Source organism: Neopelma chrysocephalum, unplaced genomic scaffold (genome assembly GCF_003984885.1).
Source record: "Neopelma chrysocephalum unplaced genomic scaffold, ASM398488v2 Primary Assembly neopelma1_188, whole genome shotgun sequence".
In the NCBI taxonomy this organism is placed as follows: domain Eukaryota; kingdom Metazoa; phylum Chordata; class Aves; order Passeriformes; family Pipridae; genus Neopelma; species Neopelma chrysocephalum.
In genome coordinates, this window is record NW_020897850.1 from 2806434 (window position 1) to 2829790 (window position 23357).

Genomic DNA, 23357 nt, shown 5'->3' on the forward strand with positions numbered 1-23357 from the left:
GGCTCGGCGCCGGCCGCCGGCTGCGGGGACCGGGCCCAGGGCTGCGGGACGGGCAGAGCCGGCCCAGCGCGGGCGGGCGGAGGTAAAGAGCCAGCCTGGGAACCCCGGGGGAGCGGGGAACGGGGGGGTGATGTCCCGTCACACAGGGTGCTGCTGGGCGGCTGTCATGTGTCCTAAATGGGGCACATCTGGATTGTCCTTAACCTGGAATGAACTCGGGCACTGGGCAGAAAGTACGAGCCTGGAGGTTCCCGCTGTTGGCTTGGCTGGGCCAGGCGGGTTGTGCTGTTCCCGGTCGGCCGCTCGGAGGGGAGCCCTCTGCCCTAGGAGTGGGGGCTCTGTGGTTTGGTGAGTTCTTGGTTGTCCCTCCGGGGCTGGCCACTTGCTTTCCAGCAGGCATTCCAGAAGTACTGATGGAGAAGAGTGCGAAGACGTATTGCCTTGTATTTATATTAAGATTGGCACAGTCTCAGTAACACTACGACAGTAACTCCTAAGCTCTCTGAGGGTAGTAGTATGAATACAGGATTCATCAGATAGCATTATCTGGGATGATAATGTCTGGCACTTTGGTGGCATTGGATGTCTTAGTAGTACTGCACTAATAGAGGTGTCACATAAGTTTTGTTGCGAAGGAAAGTGGTGGTCAAACTGCACTTGTGTTACAGAACATGCACAGATTTTCTCATTGGCATCCTGCACTGATCACTTTTAGATATTTGCTTTGCAGGCAGCAAAGCCAATCAGCTATAAAAACAGTTTCCTTTATGAATTCTGAATCCCTGACTGAGCACTGAGGATACCTGGTCTCATGCTGGAACCGAGGGCAGTTGTGGTTCATGTGATGTGGTCACACGTCTGCTCAAAGCTAAACCAGTGTCATAACCTTTGTTAGTTGGTGTGAGCTGCCAAGCAGCCATCAGCTCCTAGTTAATTTAGTGGCAGATTTGGGGATTTTGAGTAACACGGTGTGGTGTTTTGGACGGATGAGGGTGTGCAGACCTTATCAGAGGTTTGTGGAACTGTGCAGGCAGCATGCGCCCTCACTTCTCCCATGTTTGGAAGGAACTCTTAGTATGGTCCAAAAAAAAAATTCTTATCAATCTTTTGCTACTTTCTATTGACTGTCATCGTCTGCAGTCAGGTGCACAGGGAGTTCTGGCTGCCTACTGCAAACCTGCACATCCCAAACACCTGGTGGTTTTGTCGCTTGCTTTTCAGTGGTTCTTTCAGGTCTTCATTTTCTGTTAATCCTGTAGTCTTCATAAATACTATAATGAATTTTAAACCATGGGAGAGAGGGTTACCTTTCAGTTGTGATTTCATCTAGTTATGCTTTTAATATTTCATGTGTGGAGTGTTATAAAATTACTAGGGGGAATTATGTCCTACAGGAGAGTAGGATATATGGCCTAAGGTATTTATCTTGTTCTAGAATATGGATTATAGTGCTCACTGTTGTCCCAAGATGGACAAGGAGGGCAACGGAATTTTTCTTAGTATTTTTTCTTTTTAGAACAGCTTGCACTTCAAAATTGCAAACAGCACTGTTTTTCTCTTTAGTTTATTGTAGCTTTCCTGCTGAGATTGGAGTTCTCTTTCTCTTGCATATTTTTGCAAGGGGAAAAAGGGGGACACCATACTTATCTTGGAAGATAAATGAATTCATATTTATTATATGTTCAAGCATACTTTCTTAAAGAATTTTGGAATTTTAACTTTCTTTTTCTTTTAATCTGACTGCTCTTTCAAAATCTCCCCAAATCTTTAATTTTTTGCATTTTAGAGGTATGTATAGTTTTTGTTGTTTTTGTTTTTAATGGACCTTGTAAAGTATATAAAAGCAAAATCTGTACCTTTGGGGTGTAAACGGTGCTTAAAAGGCCCATTGCAAAGACACCTCATGCCCCTTGGAAACCATAACAGTTTGTCCATTGAAAGACTTGGACGTTTGTGGGAATGCTCCTTATGAGTAAAAGTATTTTGCTTTATAACAGATAATTAAAATAGCACAGAGCTTTCACTATAATGTTCTTAGTTGAGTGGTTTTGAATTTTTCTAGCATGAAGAAAAAAGATCAGAATGATATTGGGATATACTAGTCATATTCCCTAGTTAGCTAGATGTCAGTGTGGTCCTGCTGTAAAACTAGTGATGTATTAAAAGCCTCAAGCATTTAAAATGTAATTTTAGCCCAAGTGAAATGACAGCGTTTTTTTCCTGAAGAAGCATTAAGGAATATTTTTTGAAAAGCCTTAAATTACATCATCTCAATATAAATCAGAATAGTAAGCTTTGGGAAATTTTGTTGACTTTTATTTTTATTTTTTTAAGAAAGGATGTCAGCAGCTTTTTATTGATGAAGAACCACTTGTTATCACCAATGTGCACATGAAATGGAAAGGGAACAGATTCTGGAAAACAACTTCTGTTACAGCCTTGCAAGATACTACCTGAAGTGGTGAGTACATATGTGGGCTGGAGCCTGTCCTGGCATTGTTCTTGAACAACTAGGGAAGAACAAACATTTGGGGTAGAATCGCTGTCAGGAGTGATTAATGTATAGTCAACTGACAAGGAAAGAAGTCTGAGCAAGTAGTGCCAATAAATAATTGATAAACAGAAAGTAGTAGCACAATCAGGAGAGCAGAGCAAGTAAAACTTCCTTATGTTCTGATACCTACTACGGTCTTAGGCAATAGTCAGTAGAATTCTGAATTCTTAATATTTTAGAAGTAGAGTGATCAGGATTTCACTGTCAAATTAAGTATTGAACAACTTGTTATGAAGCAGAATGCTGATTTTTTTCACTGAATTCAAAAGTACTTATCTGGTAGGGTTAGGCTCTAAATCATCAAAATAAAACTAAAATCTCTGAAAGAGTGTGATATTTGGCATGTCTTAAAAACATTGAATTGATACGAGAAGATTGTTGTGTGACCAGATTGCATGTGGCATTGAGATGTTGCCAAGTCTGACTCCACTTCCTCATACCAGTTCTCATAGTTTCTGCTTATGAAACAGTCTTTATTTATAAGTGCATTGCATGTGTCTTTAAATATCTAGGAAGTGTAATTTCTGTGTCCAGTGAAGGGCTTCTCGTGCACAGATTAGTACAAATTCTAAAATACAACTCACTGGCATTCCAATGCTGGCTGAGGCTTCAGTTGGTACGTGAGTAGTTTGTGTGGGTCTTTGCTGTGTCTTAAAGTGCACATGGGGTCGAATTTTTTTTTTACTTTAGAGATTGAAAGATGCAAATTACCAAAGAGGCAGAGTTTGTTCTCTGGTATGATATTTCTCTAAATTTATTGGTTTAAGTTCAGTTTGTCTTGTACCTGTGGAAACACTAAGAGTAGAGTGGCAAGCATTTGGCAAATTACCCATTCCTTTCTAGAAATGCTGATATACTATCATGGCTTTTAAAAAATATATAAACTGAGAAATTACTCACTTAATCTTTCCAAACAGTAAAATAAACTTGTTCAAAAATGTGTCTGCCTTGAGGAACTCAGAGGAGTGAGCAGCTACTGAAGTTGTTTCCGGGCAGATGAAATGCATGTGAAAGCGAGTTAGTCCAATATTTTCATATTTCATTTTTTGGTATCTCGTTAGTTTGTTTTCAGTTTGTTGATAAGCACATAGAAGGAAACCAGAAATGCTGTTTGGTGTGCAAATTAGGTGCAGGTTGAGTAACACCTTACTCATCTGTGAGTGTATAATATCCTGGAGCTGAGAGAATGTATCATTATGGATAGCTTAGAGTTTGATGTATTTTACATTAAAAAACAGTACCATAATAACTTACTGTTATTTATATTTAACAAAAAAAAAAGTATTGTAAAAAATTGATCATTTGAAACTATTCCACAGGCTGTGATTAAGGTTTGGAGGCAGGATTACTGTTTTGTTGCATATATCCATGCATCCAGCACTGTTAGGCTGAGTGAATACTGCTATCTGCACACAGGCTTGTATTGCCGTTCTTACCTGTGTAAATAAGAGCCAAGCAGCGCAGGATAGTGCCTTTGAAAACAGCTGTACCTGTTGTGTTCTGTGCTGCCACACAGACATAACTGCACATAAACATGCCCGTGTTTCCAAACCACTGTCAAATGGTCAACTTAAACGTACGTTTTGGGTGCCTGATTTTCAGCATACCGAGCTGCCATAATTCCAGCTGAATTTACCAGGAGTTGCACTCTCTCGAGATTATAAATCCTGTAATAAATCCTGTGGAAAGGTAGAATTGATTAGCCTTTAAGAATACAAATTGTTCGGTTTGCAGCTTTCATTCATTTGATTTCTCTTTTACATGGTGGGGGGTGTGTGTGTATGAATGAGCACATAAATGCAAAAAGGACAGAAAATGGGATGTCTTCTCTCTCTGTTGTTCCTGATAGCCCTGCAGATAGATGTGGTTAGAGAGCATGATAGATCTGATCTAGGCCCCTTCTTCCCATCTACCACCCCTGTGTTTCTGTCCCTCCTTTTTGCAGCCCCTCAGTGGGTCTGTTCAGCCATCTCTGGCTGTTGATGGTTTTCCCGTGTTACTTAGTGAAGGGAATGGTTTCCCCGAGGCTGTGTGTGCCCGGGGAATAACCCATGCCAGGGGCTGTTCTCGGGGGCTGGGACGCAGCCGTGCTCCTCCCCAGGCAGCGCGGCTCCCCTGGCTCGGGGCAGAGCGCTGTGCTCCTGGCCTGGTGTTCTCCTGGGAGCGAGCCAGGCTGCTGTGTCCAGGGTGGTGTCCCGGAGGCCGCTGACGCTCGGCTTGGCCCCGCTCTGGCTCCCGTCCTAGTGCAGGGTGGCCAAGGGCGGCAGCCAGCGCGGGCACGGGGGGTGGCGTGGCTGGGAAGGAAGGAGCGACGGGAAAGGTGCGGGGACCTGTGGAAGGGATGTCCTTGTGATTGGAGGGAGCTGTTACGTTGCTTAAGCTTGTCTAAGTACCCTTGAGGTAACTCTGTTTTGCAATCAGTGACTCAGTTTGGCTCTGCAGAGAAATGCTGTGTCCCCATAACTGCTCTTTCAAAGTCTGGTTCGAGCTGGCTGAAATGCCTTGCAAAGTGAAGTAAAACTGAAATATGAAAGTACATATATTGCTTTTTAAACAGGCTTTCTTATTCTGGCTGTTTCCCTGGACTCATGTTTTAGTTCCACCTTTCTGCAATTCAGATGCTTCCTCAGTTAAAAGGAGTGGGGTGGCAATGCTGGTATTGCCCTTAAACTGGTAACCAGACACCCTCCGTGAAGGATGAGCCGGGAAAATAATGGCAGGAAGGTAATTGCTTATGTTTTAACAGTGTTGGATCTCACAGGAGCGTGGGGCTTGTGATCTCCATACTGTAGTGAGTGACCTGATTTAGAGCTGTGAAGTCATGTGTCCCAAGAATATCCTCTATCTGTCGTGTCAGGAGCTTGAAAGTACAAGTACTTGATGTCCATTTGCCAAAAAATGTAGATTAATTGCATTCATGCCAGTTGCCAAGGCTCTTGTCAGCAATGCTAATTCAGTGTAAATTTTGTTTTTGTGTGATACATTTATTGCAAAGAAAAACTTTCTAAGGTAGGGATGTCTGGGTTATCAGACTAAAACTGAAGGCCTTTGTCATAACAAAAAAAATCCAAAACAACCCCCAAACAAACAAACAAAACAAAAAGTGAAAGAGTTTTGTTTCTCATTCCCCTTTGAGTCCTCTGAGTTGCGACATGGCATTAAATTGAAGTTAGTTTATTTTTAGCAGGTTTTATTTCTGTATTTACTTAAATGTAATAACTGAGCAACAAGAGCCTGTAAAAATACCTAGAAGGAATGAGTGAAATAGTAGCACAATGAAGAATATGCAAACTGCCCAACTCCAGGTGCTGTTTCTAGAAGACATTAGATTTTTTTTGTGCTAGTAGAAGAGTGTGAAAGCTAGCTCATTGGAATAACTCAGTTTGCAAAAGTACACTTGCAAGCAGAAGGGGCCTAAATCTGTTATACCTTGTCTGAGGGTCATTCTTTTTTATAGAATATAAATTCTTCTGTTAAGCTGAATTTAGTTTATCAAATCAGTCATGTTACTATGTCTGGGCAAGGGAATAGAGTTTATCAGTGAAATAAACCCACTGAAAATACACAGTGGTGGTGTTCTCTGCTAAGAAGGCGAATTCAGGTTTCTTGACTCTCTTCCAGAAGCAGATGTAAATTGCTGTGTAGCTTTTCAAGCAGTGAATAATCCGGGTCTGTTGTGGTGGGGGATGAATCACGCAGGGGGCTGCAGATGGTGCAGCTGGGCAGGCGCTGCAGGAGCTGGGCTGGGACACTGCAGGGCCCCGGGGGCTGAAGGAGGTGATTTGGGGTTGGCTGATATGGCTGATGAAAGAGCATTGGAAGGAGTGTGCCAGGGCAAAGCCCAGACTGTAACCTGAGATTTGGGGTGGGGAGGCGGAAAGGGGGCACTCGTGAGGCAGAAAGATATTTTTTGTTGTTATTGGTCTTTGAAATGAAAGCTGCACCATGAAACACCAAAGTAACTGGACTTTGTCCCGAGCCAAAACAAGGAGGAGCCCGAGCTTAGATGTAGAAATTGAGGCTGTAAACAAAAAGAGAAAACTAAGAGACTTGGTGTCCCTTTTAAAGGAATGCTGGTCCTAAGTAGGAGAGCTGTTGCAGGGACAGGTACGGATGCAAAGCTGTGGGCTTTTTTATTTCCATTTTGCTAAGCGTGACCTGTGCAATGAGATCAGGGTGGCAAAGTTTGGGAGTTTGTGAGGTGAAGTTGTATCTGAATAGGTGGACTAACAATGGGGAGTTGCAAGGCCTAAGTTATCATTACAAGGCAGGTAAGACTCAAGTGAAGCTTTTCACAATCTTAAATCAATACGCGAAACACACCAAATCATCTCTCAGCCTTTTGCATTAAGTAATTTTAACTTATCTTTTTCTTTTTTTCCCCTCTCCTTTTAGATTTAGAGGTATTGTTCCAAAACAATAGCTCTTTATTCAGGAAGAATGTTGCCATTAAGATGTCTGTAAGAACTAGTATTTTTGCTCACGGGTCAGAAATCTTCAGCCAAAGTGAATATTTCACCACTATTTCAAGGACAGCCAATTATCTTTTTCTTAATACAGTACGTGATTAGGAGTCCAAGTGAGTTCCAAGTCTGGGAAATTGTCGAATAATCCAATACTGACATAACTTCAGGAACCTGTTGAGCACTTCTGTGTTCTACAAAACCTAGTAAATATAAAACAAATACTGAAAATGAACTGGAAAAAAAATGGGGGGGAAGAAGGCAAAAGTCCAGATGTGTCTTGGAAGAGAGTTATGCTCCAAAACTGCTCTACTGAAAGCTGTTTTCAGGGTTGTTTTCTCATGTCTTTTGGACTAGTTACCTGTCAGGTGTATGCAGAAGGGTCTGCTGTCCTCTCCCTCCACCCAATGATTCTGAACCTGCAAGTTTTGGCAAATTAGAGAAACCAATAATGGCTGCAAAGGCATTAAAGTCCCAGCACAGCAGGAGTGGCAGTGCTTTGGAAATGTGGTGTCTCTGGGAGCAAAGAATAGAAATTAAAGCTTTTTTATCCTTCTCCCCAAAGTTTTAGTTTAAGTTTGTTGGGGTTTTTTTATCCTTTCCCCAGTGTTTTAATGCTGGCAGTAGTAAACACCCATGAATGCTACTTTTTGAATTTGGGTGCTGTCTCGATGCTCTCAAGCTTTTATCATGCTGTTCAAACAATTGCAAAAACTTCACTGCTGGTCAGTAAACTCAGAACTACTTGGCACCTGTCTGATATGTGGCCTTGAATTAGGTTGTATTTAGTTGAAGTATTTATTTCACAGGGTCAGTCCTTTGCTCTTCTGTCAAATAAGCAAGGTTGAAATCATATCAAAATATTAAATATGCTCAGAGGACAAAAGATTAGGTAATTATTTCTTATCCTTAATTTCACTGTAATTTTCAACTGAAGACAGGTATTTTTATTTATAACACAGCAAGGATTCTAAGTTCTAAAGAGTATGTTACTGCCAATAAGGTATTATCAGCAAGATTTACTAATTGCTGTCACACATAAAGGTCTGCAGATACAAAACAAAAGGGATTGTCTTATCTCCTAGTTTATAAGAACTCATTTTAAGTTATCCATATGTTTACATAAACCCTAAAGACTGATGAAATAGTATCAAGTGTCAGAAAGTGCATTAAAGGCCTTGTTTGACTCTTAGTGACAGTTGTTATTTATATCTTTTCATAAATATAGTATGTCTGAAATTTCATATTTGCTAGAAAGAGTTACTAGACAGCTGTGCTTGTCAAAATTATGATGTCTTTCTTGATAGAGCAGTCATGTAAATGTTCTTGTGTTGGTTTATTTGTTTTTATTTTTTTTTTAATCAAGCATGTGAGCAAGTAAAACTTCTGAGTGAGAGGTTTGTGTAACAGCACAGTCAATATGTTTAATGGAAAATAGCCAAAAATTTTGCCTGGCACTGCCTCTGTATGTATTAGATTATAATTTTAATTGACAATTCTAGTTGCACAGATGTCTTTAATTTGTTATCCTATGAAGTTTATTTTTACCATATGTAGTAAAATGTTCTCTGCAGGAGACTTAGCAAGGGGTTTACATTTTATTTGCTTCGAAAATTGATTATATTGGAGATAATCATTTAGTTACCACACTGAAATGCAATTTTTGTTTGCCTTTTACCCTCAAATGTCTTTATCCTTCAACAAATGAGGTCTCTGTAGAATATCAGGGTATAGTTAGAAGGTTATTGAGCAGGCACTTTTCATAATCTGAGATGCTGTAATCACATGTGTAAGGAAACAATTGCAACATTCCAATTCAGTCTTAAGGATCTGGTTCCCAGTGAGCAGCATGTTGGGACAAATGCGTGGGCTGTTTGTAAACCCTGTACGTGTCACAATCAGCTTTGACTTCTCCACTCAAACTTACTTTGGTGTACTATTGTTAGAAAAAAAATTATAATGGTTTAGGGCATCTAATCTGTGCGTACAGTTTATGAGACAATTTTTGTGGGGTGTTTGGTTTGTTCCTTTTTCTTAATTCTCTTAGTTCTGACCATAACGTGCCACCAGATTTCGCCTCAATCTGAGCACTGAGCTCTGAAGCTGAGGTGTCCCTGACTGTTAATCAGTTCAGAATCTTGGTTAATGTAATTAGCTTGTCAGACATTTGTACAGGATTGCAAAACTTAGAAAAAAGAGGTGACTCTCAAATAAATGGGTGAGGAGTTCTTGGGACACACCAAACGAATGGGTAAGGATCTTTTGGGATACATGGGGAAAGTGAAAGAGCTTTGAGTTCATCAGCAGGGTAATAAAAATATAGCAAACACTCAGATGACACCTCTGTGTGAACGTGACCTTGGGTCTTGGATCAAATAGCAGATACATGTATGTCATGTGTGTCTGAATGTGACCTTGCCTTGGTTCAAATATCAGCCATGAATCAAATCCCAGCTTTCGATGGACGTGTAGGGAGAGCGGCCCTAAACGATGCCCCTGGTCTTTGCCACTCAGCAGTTGTGGGCCCCACGTGTGCATGTCCAGCACCTGTGTGCTGAGCAGTGCTCTTGGAGCCTCACAGCCCACAAGGTGCTGTCACAAAGGATTTAGGGTCTGTACAAGTTTGGAGCACGAGCTGCTGTGGCTGGGATGATTAACGCATGTGACCATTCGAATCCTCCTCAAGTGTGGAATGATTTGAGTGGAATGGAACTGGGACCTGAGACACTGACACGGAAATGCAGAGCCTGGAGATTCTTTGGAGAGGGGAAAAGAAAAAGGGACAGTGTGGTGCAGCTGTAAAAGTTATAGAACAGTGAAGGGTGTGTTCATTAGAAACTCTGGTGGGCTTTGAGAGGTACTGGTGGAACTGAACTTGGAAGACAACCCATGACAGAGAACACAGACTATTCAAAAACGTACTGGTTACTACCATGTTGCCATGGCTTAGTTTCTTGCAGAAAAGAAATTATTGTTGCTCTTTTTGGAATCTCTTGTTAATAAAATACTTTCTTCAGTGGTCGTGCCTCAAAATTATTGGATGTTATGAACTCCAATATGAATATTTGCATTAAGTGCATTAACAACTAATGTAATGAATTGAAAAATCTTCCTTCATACTGTTGTCCAGGCTGATTTTTTTCTAAAGCCATGTTAAAAATAGTATCTTTATTCTATAGATTTATAGATTAAGCTTCTAGTCAATTCTTAACCATGTGTCAGAGCTCATTATTGACTATAAAAATGGAAACAGAGGCACACAATCACAAATTGCCACTTTTTCAGGACTTCTATGCATTTGGATTTTAAAAGTTGAAGCAAGATGAAAGACTTTAACAGAAAGTTTTCCACTTAAGTCTTTGGCAGTGTTTGCTTGGTTTTTGAATCATCTAAAGATCAGACTGGGTTATAATGTAGTTAAAGAAACACAAAAGCCCAGAAACTCAAAAAATGCAAAGCAACCAACCAACAACAACAAAAAAGTGCAACAAAGACTGCTCCAAAAACACTTCTTAAAGAAAATAGTAAAGTGAAGGAGAACATTATAGGTTGCCAATAACCCTAATATAGTATTATAAAGTTTGTTAACTAATATTACCATTGACTTATACTGAAGCCCTGACTAGACAACTCTTTAAAGAATTCAGCAGACATAGATTTAAAAGAGATTTGAAAGCTTTCCTTTGCCATATAACTACTTCTGACTTTAGTTTCAGTTCAGCATTCACTAGAAGGAAAAGTCAAGTCTTCCTATTCCCGGTTGCAGAAACCTCCAAAACATTTACTCTTGGGATGAAAACTCACATTTAGAGGAGGGGAAAAAACCCAAACTAACCAAAAAATCTCCAAGTCCTACTAGTGTTCTGTGCAGACTTGAACCTATTTGAGCTTGAGTTCAAGCAACCCATCTGCACTCTTTAGAGAAGTGAGGTAGGGAGAGGATTTGTCTGTTGTCAAAGGGGCTGGGTGCAGATCCGAGCAGTGCCATGTGTGATACAGCTGTGTCTGTCTGTGTGGAGGAGAGCAGGCATGGCTGCAGAGAGGGGTACATTGGAGGGGATAGACCTGTAAGGCTTGTCTTGGGAGCCTGGAGGCAAAGATTGCACAACCTTTCTGTCCCACTGCTGATGAAGCCTGATCTGACTCCTGTTGTTAAGGGGGATGGCAGGGACTGATTTAAGTACAGGCTTCAGATCTCAGTGTGCCAATAACCCAGGGCTGTGGTCTTCCTTCACATCTGAAGTTGAGCTGTCTGCTAGAGTGACTGGAGTTACTAGTCTAATGCTGTGGATGAAATGTGATGAAATCTATTTCTGGTCTAATAAGAAGGTGTAAATGTGAAGAGTTCTGAGCTGAGTTCCTAGTTACCAGGTTCTTGAGGGCCTTGCTGAATTTAAAATTCTCTCTTAGAAAGCCATTTGCTGCTAGGATGTTGTTTTATTCTTTACAAGCAGCTGAAGACTTTCTTTGAGCTAGATTCTAGTCTCAGCTTGAGTTTCCAGCATTGGAAGTATTATTTTACTTCAGTTGTTTATTGGAGCATGTTGTTTCAACTCAGAGAAAATGCCCATATCTTCCATTCACTGGGTTTCTGCGGGAGCTTTAGTGCTGGAAGGATGATGAGTGTCTGGGGGATGTGCCCATACCAGCCTGCATGATCCTGACCTCCATGGCTCTGTCAAAAGATGATAATACCACTTAATCTAATCAAGATGCTGCCTGATCTGTAAAGCAGTTTTCACCTTCTTTCCTGCAGGCAGTGCCAGTGCCAGGTTACAGACCCATCACTGCATCCTGCAGGGCAGGCTCAGGCTGCACATGTATTGGCCATGCAGCACGTGTATCCCTCTCCCCAGCTGCTTAATTCTGCTCCCTCCGTTGAGCCAGCACTGATATTTGTAAGGCTCTGCAGTGAACTGGATCAGGGAAGGGACCTCATTGAAAAGAACCATGTCTTTAGTGTGTAATCATGGCCTCGAAGATTAGTCACGGCTCTGGAAATTCCATTGAGCTCCACTCAACCCAAACACGTTAAGTGAGCTGTCTGACACCAGGTGAGGTGAATTACCTCTCTTATTTCTGCTTGCTGAAAATTAATTTCCTCCTTGTCATTTTTTGCTCCCTTAGTAACTGCATCTGTGTGAAAGTGAGAGGATATGATATTTGAAATAAATAGTTTAATTATCTCCTGCGTGGTTTTGTTGCTGTCCTGTTATTAGTTACATCTTAAACACTAATCCTGGCAAAACAAACAATTTTTAGAACTCTTTAGTGTATAACGAATGTGTTCCATAAGTGAAAGCAAGTGTTGGAGGAAATTGTGAATATGTAATCAGGAGGGTCTGGAATGCAGCTGAATAGTTGCATATGCTGTGTTGGAGTACAACTGCGTAAAGGAAGCAAAGACAAAGTTTTCCAGTGTGAGTTCTTTCAGGAGAGGGGTGTGGAACTGGCAGTCTTGATGAAAGGGTTGCTTAGGAAAATTTTTCATCACAAGCATAGTAAATTCTCTTTGTCTTAGGTTCTTAATACTTTGTAAAATATAAAATATTACTAGTATGTAAGGTTAGAGAGTATGGAAGCTGAATCAATTGTCACGTGATAGAGAAGAAAATGTGCATCCTTTCCCAGATAGAAGTCTGAGTGTCACATTTTAGGTGCCAAATTTTATTTTCAGTTGTTTTTTATGTGTTGAATGAGGATATTGGAAATATCCTGCAGCTTACATATTCAGGGCTCTTCCTATTTGCCTAACTTTTCTGGAAGTATCTACTGCAATCACTAGTTTTACATGTGCTGTTTTGAGCCCCAGCATTCTCCAAGTGACCTGGAGGTAATGATTGTTTCAACTTTAACCTTGGTGTTTGCACGCAAGCCCTTTACACGATCAATTTGTGTGTGCAGTGAGTTCAGACTTTGGCACTGCTTCCCAGAGACCTTTGCATCTCAGAGCCCTGTTTCCTTACCGGGGTTACCCCTGCCGGGGCAGGTATTAAATGTGGAAGGGCCGGGGGTTTAGTGTCCCTCCATCCCTTTCCAAAACCGAGGCAAAGAGCCCGTAGCTGCACCATTAGGTACTGTTCTGGGATAATCTGTGATTTCTGTGAGACTGCTCCAGGTTTGTAGGTAAGTTACTCGGTGGGTGTTTGCAGTGTGGTGGTGGGAAAGGCTTCCTTTGAAAATAGGCATGTTTCAGAGATAACAGGATGTGAGAGAGCACCAGTAAAGCCTGTTTAACTTTAAAACCATAATTACATGAAATTATGTCCTTATTTTTCTATGTTCTCTTGTTTTCAGTTTACTTTGTGCATGTTTTATGTAGGGGTAGGAAAGGGGTTATGGAGACTAAAGTATTATATGGGAAACTAAGAAAATCCTCTGGGAATATGTTTGTGGCACAGAATTTTTGTAAAGACTTCGAAGACACAAATCTTTGAGTGGAATCATCACGCTGCAGCTACCACATCTACTGTTGTAATACGTACAGGTTTTTGTAAAGCAAAACACTCTCTGGGAATATTACTTAAATGAGCTTCATACTCACTACCCATTTTATTTTAGAAGCTTTATTTTCATACAATCAAGGATCAATGCCTATTATGTGAAACCTGCCAATGAAAGCATATGCATGTGGAAACATGCCCAAAACACAGAGAAGCCAGAAGGCAGTTTACTGCATGAATACTAGACATATTATTTAAAGTTTTTCTGTGCTTATAAAAAAAATCAGTTATAACTTTTTCAGTAATGAAAATATAAGTGTATTTTGACAGTCTTCAGAAATGGGTATGCTTGCTAAGGTACCAGTTAATCATTGACAAGAGCTGTAATGATTAAGCAGCTGTAATTTACTTGTAGTGTTTGAAAGTACAAAAGGGTATGTAATAGTTAAAACAAGAAGCACTTAATTTATGTTTCACTAGCTGTTAGGTTGTTTTTTATATAAATTTAGCTCAAAAGGCTCCTGAATTTTTCATACTGCCTGTAAATGTGGAAAAGGATGGTGCACTTTGGGCAATACCAGGCAGCTGTTGCCATGTTCAGAGTCCTGCTCCCAAGCCTTTCCTTTCCTTCCTTTTTTGTTGATGCCTCCTTAGGGAGACAAATTTGGTGGTCTCGTTTGGATTGCTGGAGAACAGTTATTCTCAGCTATCATCACAAAACCAAGGTACATGGAGGTTTCTTTGCACTTTTCCCTGGTCACAGAATAGCTCCATCTCGGGGATAGCAATGTAACTTTGTTCTCACAGGTCCATACAGGTGATTTCTCGTTTCTCAGTTTGAGTGTGTTCTGGCTGTGGCAGGGACTTTGACAGATAACCAAGAGCAAACAGCACAGCTAGTTCCAGGTGTCACTGGGCTCACTCATGCTGCCTCAACAGAGAAATGGTGCAAAGATGTTCCAGGTTGAAAGTATTGCCAGAGAATAACAGGTGATGTTAACCAGAAGTGTTTGTAGTTGATTCCTTTTCTTTCTTTCTTTGTCAAAGTAACATTTTGTAAGGGACTCTTCATCTGCCAGATGTCTCTTGTCTTGATGAGGTTGCAGGCGTTGTTCTGAATGCATGCAGAAGGCTTAGCCATAAAATCTTTGTGAGATCATCTGCAGTAATCTGTGCCACTTGCCTTGGGTATGTGATCATACATTCCTAAAGAATCCAACCTGGCCTTGGACACTTCCATGGATGGGGCAGCCACAGCTTCTCTGGGCAACCTGTGCCAGGGCCTCCCCACCCTCCCAGCCAGGAATTCCTTCCCAGTATCCCATCTAGCCCTGCCCTCTGGCAGTGGGAAGCCATTCCCCTTGTCCTGTCCCTCCATCCCTTGTCCCCAGTCCCTCTCCAGCTCTCCTGGAGCCCCTTCAGGCCCTGCAAGGGGCTCTCAGGTCTCCCTGGATCCTTCTCTTCTCCAGGGGAACCCCCCCAGCTCTCCCAGCCTGGCTCCAGAGCAGAGGGGCTCCAGCCCTGGCAACATCTCTGGGGCCTTCTCTGGACTCTCTCCAGCAGCTCCATGTCCTTGTGCTGCTGTTCCCAGGGCTGGAGCAGCTCTGCAGGGGGGTCTCAACTGGGGGCAGAGGGGCAGGATCCCCCTCACTCTGCCCAAAGTGTGGGATCAGCCCAGGGCACAGGGGGTTCTGGTGCCCATGCACATGGCCCTGGCAGCACAGCTGGGACAGAAACACACCTGCTGTCTGTAACTGCTGGTGGGAATCACGGATAAATTCCCTTCTTTGGTCTCCTAGATATTCTTATTTGCTGCACTATGTGATACAGAATAATTTTCCTTTTGTAGTTAGAACTACCCTTGTTTCCAAGAAGTTGGGCAAATAGATTAGTACTAAGGTCTTTGTAGTATGAGATGGCAAGTTAGTGACAGCATCTCATTTTTTCTCCTACTCAAGAAGAGTGAGTGGAATATTGATGTTTGTTATTTCTCTATAAATTTTGGTGGGAAGTCCATAGTGCCTTCTTAGAAACACAGTTTGTAACTTTTCTCAGCAATGGAGAGGAAACAACAATCTGCAGATTGATCTTGTCATAACTTTCATTCATATTGAAGTCTTTTGGGGAATTTCCCCCCTCCCCCTGTGTTGTTGATGATTCATATTGCATAAAGCTTCCAGAGCAACAGATGATTGTATAATATTCCACTGTTGGATTAGAATTCCTGTATCCAGTGTGCTGCAACTGGTTCGAGTATCTAGAAAAAAAATTAATATTCTGATTTTTTTTTTAAATTATTCTTTCACCAGTGTAAAGAACTTCAAGTGACTGCTCTACTTGATCACAATGGTGGACACTGAAAACCAGCTCTATCCCCTTACTCCCTTGGAGGAGGAGGATATAGACAGCCCTTTATCTGGAGAGTTCCTACAAGATATGGAGAACATTCAAGACCTCTCCCAGTCTCTAGGTGATGATAGTTCTGGTGCTTTAAGCTTAACAGAGTTCCAGTCACTGGGAAATGGTCCAGGATCTGATGGCTCAGTCATAACAGGTAAGAGAATTGTGGTTTATCACAAACCTTTCTTTTATAAATATAGTGATAGAAATTAAAAACTTACTTAAATTGTTTTTTATGATGAAGAGATGCTGTAGAGCCATTTGAAGTAGTTTACAGTTAACTTTCTGGTTGGTTTCCATTCTGGTTTGGTTTTGGGGCTTTCTTCCTTTCAGTCGATTCCCGGCCCGTGATCCCTGTTCCACCTTCCAACACCTGCAGTACCAGAGCTGTGTGAGTTTGGGAGGGAGCAGGGGGAGCTGCCTCTTGGCACTGTTGGCCAACGGGATGTTTGTACAACTGAGGTTTGGTTCCCTTTTGGTTGCAGACATTCTCATTAGAGGGATGCCTGGTACAGGAGGAGTTATGATGTGCTTTGTATATGTCTGTATGTGTTTATAACCCAGTCCTTCAGACAGGAGGTTTTGCAATTATTTGTGAGTTTGTATAAGCCCTACAATGATTTAAATCACCTTCTAGTGTCACCTTCCCATTTGAGTATTCAGTGTTCATTGCCAAATGTTCTTTTTTTGTGATTAAAGAAGATGCAAAATGTAAACTTCCAAGGCTCAAATTCCATAAGGCAAGTAAAAAGAAACCACACTTTAAAAAAAATTCTGGGGCTTAGGCTGTTCTTGATGACTGTGATGCCTGTGGGCTTGGCAGCACTGGCAATGCCAACTCTCAGTTCTGTGCCAAGGTTTTTTCCAACATAATACTTGCTGACCTACATTCGTGAGTGTTTCTTAATCTGTCTGTTAAAATAACACACCCATTAATTTGCTGAAGTCTTGTGGTGCAAGTTGCAAGATGGAAGATAGAAGAAATCCTGGCCTCAGAAAATATTTTCCTTACACAAGGTGGAAATATTAATTGAAATAATTAAGGTTGGAACTTGTTAGTTTTGTAACATCTTCACCTACTAGTAACACATCTGGAGAGTTTATTTCATTGTACAACTCAGAAATGCTTTTCCCATTACAAGCAAAACATGAAATATCTGAGTGTGGTGTGTATTTACTGAGTCCATTATCACCCCTCTAGTTCTTGTTTCCAGAGTCACTTCAGCAAAGCTTTCTGTTTGTTGACATTGTATGTCCCATCAAAATTAGCAAGGTACACCCTGTATTTTGTGTGTTTGCACTGGTAATATGAATTATTTTTCAAAGACTTATGGTTAAATTATTAGTTCATTTAATGACTGTTAACTCAAGATTATTTTTTAGAAAAAGCTCATTTTTTGTGTGGTTTTAATTTAATTTAGAAATTGTATCAACCTGGATAGTATAGTATTTATGAAGTGTTCCTTTTTCTTTTAGACACCCTTTCACCAGCATCCAGTCCTTCATCCATTAATTTTGCCACAGCTCCAGGTAGCACAGATGAATCATCCAGTGGAGCATTAAACATTGAATGTAGAATTTGTGGGGATAAAGCCTCAGGCTACCACTATGGAGTACATGCTTGTGAAGGCTGTAAGGTACAGTCATCATTTTCTTCTTAAGAACCTAAATCATGTTGCTTTATTTACGAGGTGATATGAGCATAAACATTTGGCACAGAAATGTTTGATTGTGACAGTTCTAGCCATTACAATTATTTAAATATAGACATATCTGTGATCTTTTTTCTGAAGTAAATTGCTCAGACACGGTAACTCAGTAGCAGACCTTCTAGACAGGTTGTACCTTGGGAATTGTTTGGCGAGTCACATCAACAAACAATGAAAGAAAAAAAATTACCTGTGTGATTGAAGCTTAATAGTCAGCATTCTTTAACATGACATATTGTCTTTTCAAACTTTTTATAGGGCTTTTTTAGAAGAACAATTCGTTTAAAACTCGTCTATGATAAATGTGATCGCAACTGCAAAATTCAGAAAAAAAATCGTAATAAGTGCCAGTACTGTCGTTTTCAAAAGTGCCTTTCAGTTGGAATGTCACATAATGGTAGGTAAGAGTGCCCTTCATTTGTTTGTTCCTACCCAGAGCCTGCTGCTGGAAGCAGGCCCTTGGATAGTGTTTTTACTCCTCCCCATGGATTGAACCTCAGATTTGTCCCGGGATAGATTGCGGCGGGGGACACCAGTTTCCCTGGTGGGTTCATGTGGTTGGTACAGAGCTGCCAAATGTGCCACTGTGGGCTTTACACAGTTGTGCTGGATGTCAGTTTGTCCATATGAATGTTCATTTATTTGCTTTCTTCACCCAGAACTTTGGCACCAGTACTCCAACTGAAACAAATTTCAGTACTGGAAGAATTCTGATCAAGGGCTTTGTAGAGGAGTAGGAGGAGAACAACTAGCTCATTGTGAGAGGGAATGATGTAGGATAGAAATCTGTAGGAAAGCAGACTTCATTATTTTTCAGGTTACAGTGCAAAAGCTCTTGGGCAGATGGTTCAGAAAGTGTGTGTGGGGGGGTAGTGAAGGTCTGTGCTGGCTGTGGCACAGGAATCCAGTAGGTTGTTTGTTAAATAGAATGGTAAAAATTCAGGGCATTTAGGTACCCAGTTTAAAAGTTATATTGTTGTTTGTGTTAGTGATTCAAGATAAGGGTGGTAAGCCTATGGCTTACAGGCCAGTTTCAACCCACGAGGCAGGACACAGCTTGTTGAGCAACATGGGTGAAGAGGGAGAGGCCAAGCCATGAGAAAGCACATTTTGTTGGCCAGATGACTGTAGTTTGCTTCCCCTACATAGGTCAGGTATTGCCAGGACTGAACTGTGGCGCAGGTGAAATTTGGAAGTGGGTGAAAATGCTGGGCTAGGTGAAAAGCTGTGGGTTAGGAGACAAACTTCCTAAAGAAAATATGCAGTCCGGATAGCTGGGGTGGGAACATGGCTGGGGAAGCTGCTGATGACATTGGAGTCAGGAGTCCCAGCAGGAGGCATCGGGAGAGTTGACTTTCTGGTTCTGCTCCCTTGTGGTGAGTCCTGACTGAGACTGAGGTCCACTGGGAGGTGGCTGGTAGTCTCTGCCAGGCTGGTGATAGCCATCCTGAAGCAGCAGACTGGGGAAGAGCGTGCCAGCCAGCACAGTGACACCTCAGGGGCGGGAGCTGAGCAGGGGGCTGTGCCAGCTGGCAGGCATTGACAGCCATTTGAAGCTGCTTCACCCTACTAAGGCACTGGCAATATTTCTCAGGAAAAAAGCTAGAACTAAATTTACAGGCACGACCTTAAAATTGTGTGTTTGGGTTTAGAGCAGGTGTTCTTCCACTTTTTCATTAGATTGCTGTGATGACCCACCCCTAAGGGGAAGGAAGCACCTAAGCCAGATCCCAGACAGGCATTCCATGTTGGACTTCCACTGAAGTCCACAGCTGTATGTCAGATCGTGTCTAGAGTCACCTCCTTCATGAGAAGATGCCCTGGGCACGTGTAAGGCCTAGTGCTGCCCGTGCCCTGAGTGGCTCAGTCCAGGCAGCGAGGTCCCTGCCTGGCTGCTGAAATGCAGGACGAGTGTCTGGCTGTGTGAGCCATCTCAAACCCTTGCACACCTCCCACGGGTAAGGCCCTTTCTAGAGTGGAGCTGGTTTGGTTTGAGGCTGAAACCCAAGGAGGGGGCCATCCCTGGTTTATAGCTACATGGCAGGAGCACTTGCCCAAGAACCAGGAGAGCTCCTTACCTAGGTGTGTTTGGAGCCAGCAGTGGGATCCAGGCTGGCCTCTGCTGCAGCTCTGCAGCTGGTGTGTGTGCTGTCTGCCAGCTCCTGCCAGGGGTTCACTGTGCTGCAGCTCTGCAGCTGGTGTGTGTGCTTTCTGCCAGCTCCTGCCAGGAGCTCACTCAGCTGCTTACAATTCCCAGCCTGGACTTTGAGTTTCACACTGGGAGCTGTGGAACACAATATGGAGAAACCAAAATAGGAGTCCCTAGGTAATGTAGGAGGGACAAGGCATGTGTTCTACCTCACTGCAGATACCAGTTTGTGTGCTGAAACATCTCATTTCCTAATGCACTAACCTAGTGTATTAGTCACCACTAACTGTGTTGGAAAGGAGGAGATTTCTTCACCTCTACCTCAGTTTTTCTAGACAGGAAGTCTTACTACTCTAATCATCAGTGGTAGAAGCCTTTAATTTCTTTATAACTTATGTTTGTTTTACAATTGTATCTTCCCATCAGCAATACGTTTTGGAAGAATGCCAAGGTCTGAGAAGGCCAAGCTGAAAGCAGAAATTCTGACAGGTGAAAATTACGTAGAGGATTCAGAAATGGCAGATCTCAAGTCACTTGCCAAAAGAATTCATGATGCTTACCTGAAAAACTTCAATATGAACAAGGTTAAAGCCAGAATCATCCTTGCAGGGAAAACCAATAACAATCCGGTAAGTTCTTTTTCTGTTACTTTAGGATAAAGCTGGCAAGTACATAAGGTGGTCATAATAATTTGTTAAACTCTTTAGCAAATCTTTTTGAAAATAAATATCATGCTCCTGCAGACACGAAATATTCAAAAAGAATACCTGTACTAATATGGTTGTTTTTAACCCCTGTCAGAATAGTAAGAAGCTTTAGGAAAGTCAGGTGATTGACTTGTAAATGGAAACTCATAATATTAAATTGTAACAGACACACAAGGGAATGAAAATTAATTCTTAATCAAAAAATAAAGTGACATCTGAATGTGAATAGCTCTTGATATGGGGGAAATGGTTCAAAGTTAATTTCCTATTATGACAGTGGGAAAAAAAATTATAATGTTTTTCTGTCACAAATGCCAGAATAAATACTATTATCTTGTAGGCTGTACAGGAGCTCTGCATGACTTTTATTTTAATCAGAACAATATTAATAGCAGGAGGGGAAAGCAAAAGAGTTTGTGATTTTTTGTTTAGAGTGCTGGCCAGTTCCTCAGCCAGCCCTCCTGCTCTTTACTGTACAGTTACTGTGGGAGGCAGAAGGGAGGTTGTGAAGACACGTTTGCTGTAGAAGTTATTTTTCTTTCAGGATAATATAGCCAAGGTCTACCTAATGCTATCCACCTGCTTTTTGTTTTGGAGCAGAGGAAAGTGTATAAGCGTTGGAAGGACCGGCTTGTTTCACTTTTTGCATCTTTATTTAAGTTTGGTTGCGATTTTTGTTACTTACATGTAGAAGATAAGTATCTTATTTTACCAACAATTTCGGTTTCAGTAAAAATTTGCAGGGAAGAGGTTTTTGTGTGCCATAATGAAAACCATGTAAGTGTGGGGATGAGTGTTACAAAAATGGCAAGCAAGCTGTCTTCTCCATTATGGAATTTGGCATATTGCAGTCTAGTCTAGCCAAGCTTACAGCTTTCTGCATTAAGAGAGACACATGAATTATCTCAGGCTTTTTCATTGGATTAAAGAGATGTATAAAATTAATTTCAGAATGAACAAGCGTTTCTCGTGATACTAAGGTGTCATTTTTTAAATTTAGCTCCCAAGTCCTTGGCCATACCTGTTTTCTGCATAGTGAAATGATGATAAATTCCAAAAACTGTGTGTAAGGTAGTGTACATCTTTGAAAGGATTTAGAGATGTGGTGGGTGTCTTGCTTTGTCACTTTGCACTCATATCCACCTGCCCAGAGGAAGTTCTGCTCTGTGCTGGTGAGAGATGGAATATGTAGTTGCCACAAGCATTTCAAAAGTGGACAACCATAGGAAACTCACCTGTTTGACAGTTTGCTGAGTGAAATAAATGAATCCTGTGAGTTTCTAACAGACCACCAAGTGCTTCTCGTGGCATTTAATCTGAGATGAGCCAAACAACTGAGGAAAGGAGCTTGGTGTGTATGGAACTAGATTTCTGTTCAAGGTCAGTTGCCATGGCTCTACTAGGCTGGGAAGCTTTGGGGTTTATTGTTTTTCTTTAGTGGATTGCCCTTTGTTTGGATTATTGCTCTGCAGATCTGTATCAAAATGTTTTTGAGTTCTGATTATTCTGAAGAAAGGCTGAATGCTGCTTTTGGTAGGACATTTTAAGAGAGTGGCTTGTCAGTTTGTAACACACATACCTTTCTAAACAGAGGGGGTCATGGAAAAGACCAAATTTTGTGTTGTCTGACATTCTAGTGGGATTCTGTGTTTATCAAAATTTTTTAATCACAATTCCTATTCTTTAGGAAGCCAATGGTTAATAGCCTTTATTTAATAACCATATTAGTGGTTTTTGTTTTGCTCTGTAGCCATTTGTTATCCATGATATGGATACCTTATGTATGGCAGAGAAGACCCTGGTGGCAAAACTGGTAGCCAATGGGATTCAGAACAAGGAAGCAGAGGTTCGAATCTTCCACTGCTGCCAGTGCACGTCTGTGGAGACCGTGACAGAACTCACTGAGTTTGCCAAGTCCATCCCTGGCTTCTCCAGCCTTGACTTGAACGATCAGGTGACGCTATTGAAATACGGGGTTTACGAAGCCATATTTGCCATGTTGGCCTCTGTGATGAACAAGGACGGGATGCTGGTGGCCTATGGGAATGGTTTTATAACCCGGGAGTTCCTGAAAAGCCTGAGAAAGCCATTCTGTGATATAATGGAGCCCAAATTTGATTTTGCAATGAAATTCAATGCACTGGATTTGGATGATAGCGATATATCCCTCTTTGTTGCTGCCATCATTTGCTGTGGAGGTAAGCATTACATATTTGTTCTCTAAGGCAGTACATCTTACAATTTCCCTCACATGAATTAATAATTTTAATGGAAAAGCTTCTACCCTTCTTGAAGATTCACTTCTACCTCTGACTATACTTTCATGAGTCATTATAACATTATGACATGTATTCTTTTGCTTGTTTCGAGAACAGATCGTCCCGGTCTTGTAAATGTAGGACACATTGAAAAAATGCAGGAGAGCATTGTGCACGTACTGAAACTTCACTTGCAAACCAACCATCCCGATGACACCTTCCTCTTCCCAAAACTCCTGCAGAAAATGGCTGACCTCCGGCAGCTTGTCACAGAGCACGCTCAGCTCGTTCAGATCATCAAGAAGACTGAATCTGATGCACATTTACACCCTTTACTACAGGAAATCTACAGGGATATGTATTAAGGATTTTTAGTATTTTTTTCACAATATTTAAAGACACAGAAATACAGATGGGAGCAAAACTACTTGCACAGTTACGTGCTGTTCACTCAGCCCAGAGCAGGAAAAATCTAAGACTGGGGAACTGGAGTGTTACACTTCTTTTGGTTTGGGATCTTTTGCCTTCTTTTGAAAGAGTTCTGCAAAAAAGTTCTGGTCAGAGTGCTCAATGAAGTGTCTTACAATGGTTCTTTTATTTGGAAATTTGAAGATTGGTAAGGAATACATATTTGTGTAATAAATCAGAATATTAAGTAACGGAAATGAACAAAA

At 41.5% G+C, this 23357-nt stretch overlaps 1 protein-coding gene across 5 annotated transcripts; it reads left to right on the forward strand.

Annotated features, from left to right (window-relative positions):
- PPARA (peroxisome proliferator activated receptor alpha) lies at window positions 1-23357 on the forward strand. 5 transcript variants are annotated; one of them, XM_027702571.1, is made up of 8 exons: window positions 1-82; window positions 2335-2461; window positions 15770-16014; window positions 17337-17497; window positions 17828-17966; window positions 20145-20347; window positions 22176-22623; window positions 22801-23357. In XM_027702571.1, exons 3-8 carry the CDS (start codon window positions 15807-15809, stop codon window positions 23046-23048), a joined length of 1407 nt encoding a protein of 468 aa, XP_027558372.1. In that variant the 5' UTR covers window positions 1-82; window positions 2335-2461; window positions 15770-15806; the 3' UTR covers window positions 23049-23357. The 5 variants fall into 5 exon arrangements, with proteins under 5 accessions (XP_027558372.1, XP_027558373.1, XP_027558374.1 ...); XM_027702572.1 differs by having other exon boundaries at window positions 6-82; window positions 2339-2461; XM_027702573.1 differs by lacking the exon at window positions 1-82 and adding an exon at window positions 195-348.

Excerpts from the sequence above, each read along its gene's own strand:
- PPARA (XM_027702571.1), top strand. The coding sequence starts at position 15,807 with ATGGTGGACACTGAAAACCAGCTCTATCCCCTTACTCCCTTGGAGGAG. Across the intron at positions 16,015-17,336 it reads TGATGGCTCAGTCATAACAG|ACACCCTTTCACCAGCATCC; the intron begins GTAAGAGAATTG and ends TTTTTCTTTTAG. Across the intron at positions 17,498-17,827 it reads ATGCTTGTGAAGGCTGTAAG|GGCTTTTTTAGAAGAACAAT; the intron begins GTACAGTCATCA and ends AACTTTTTATAG.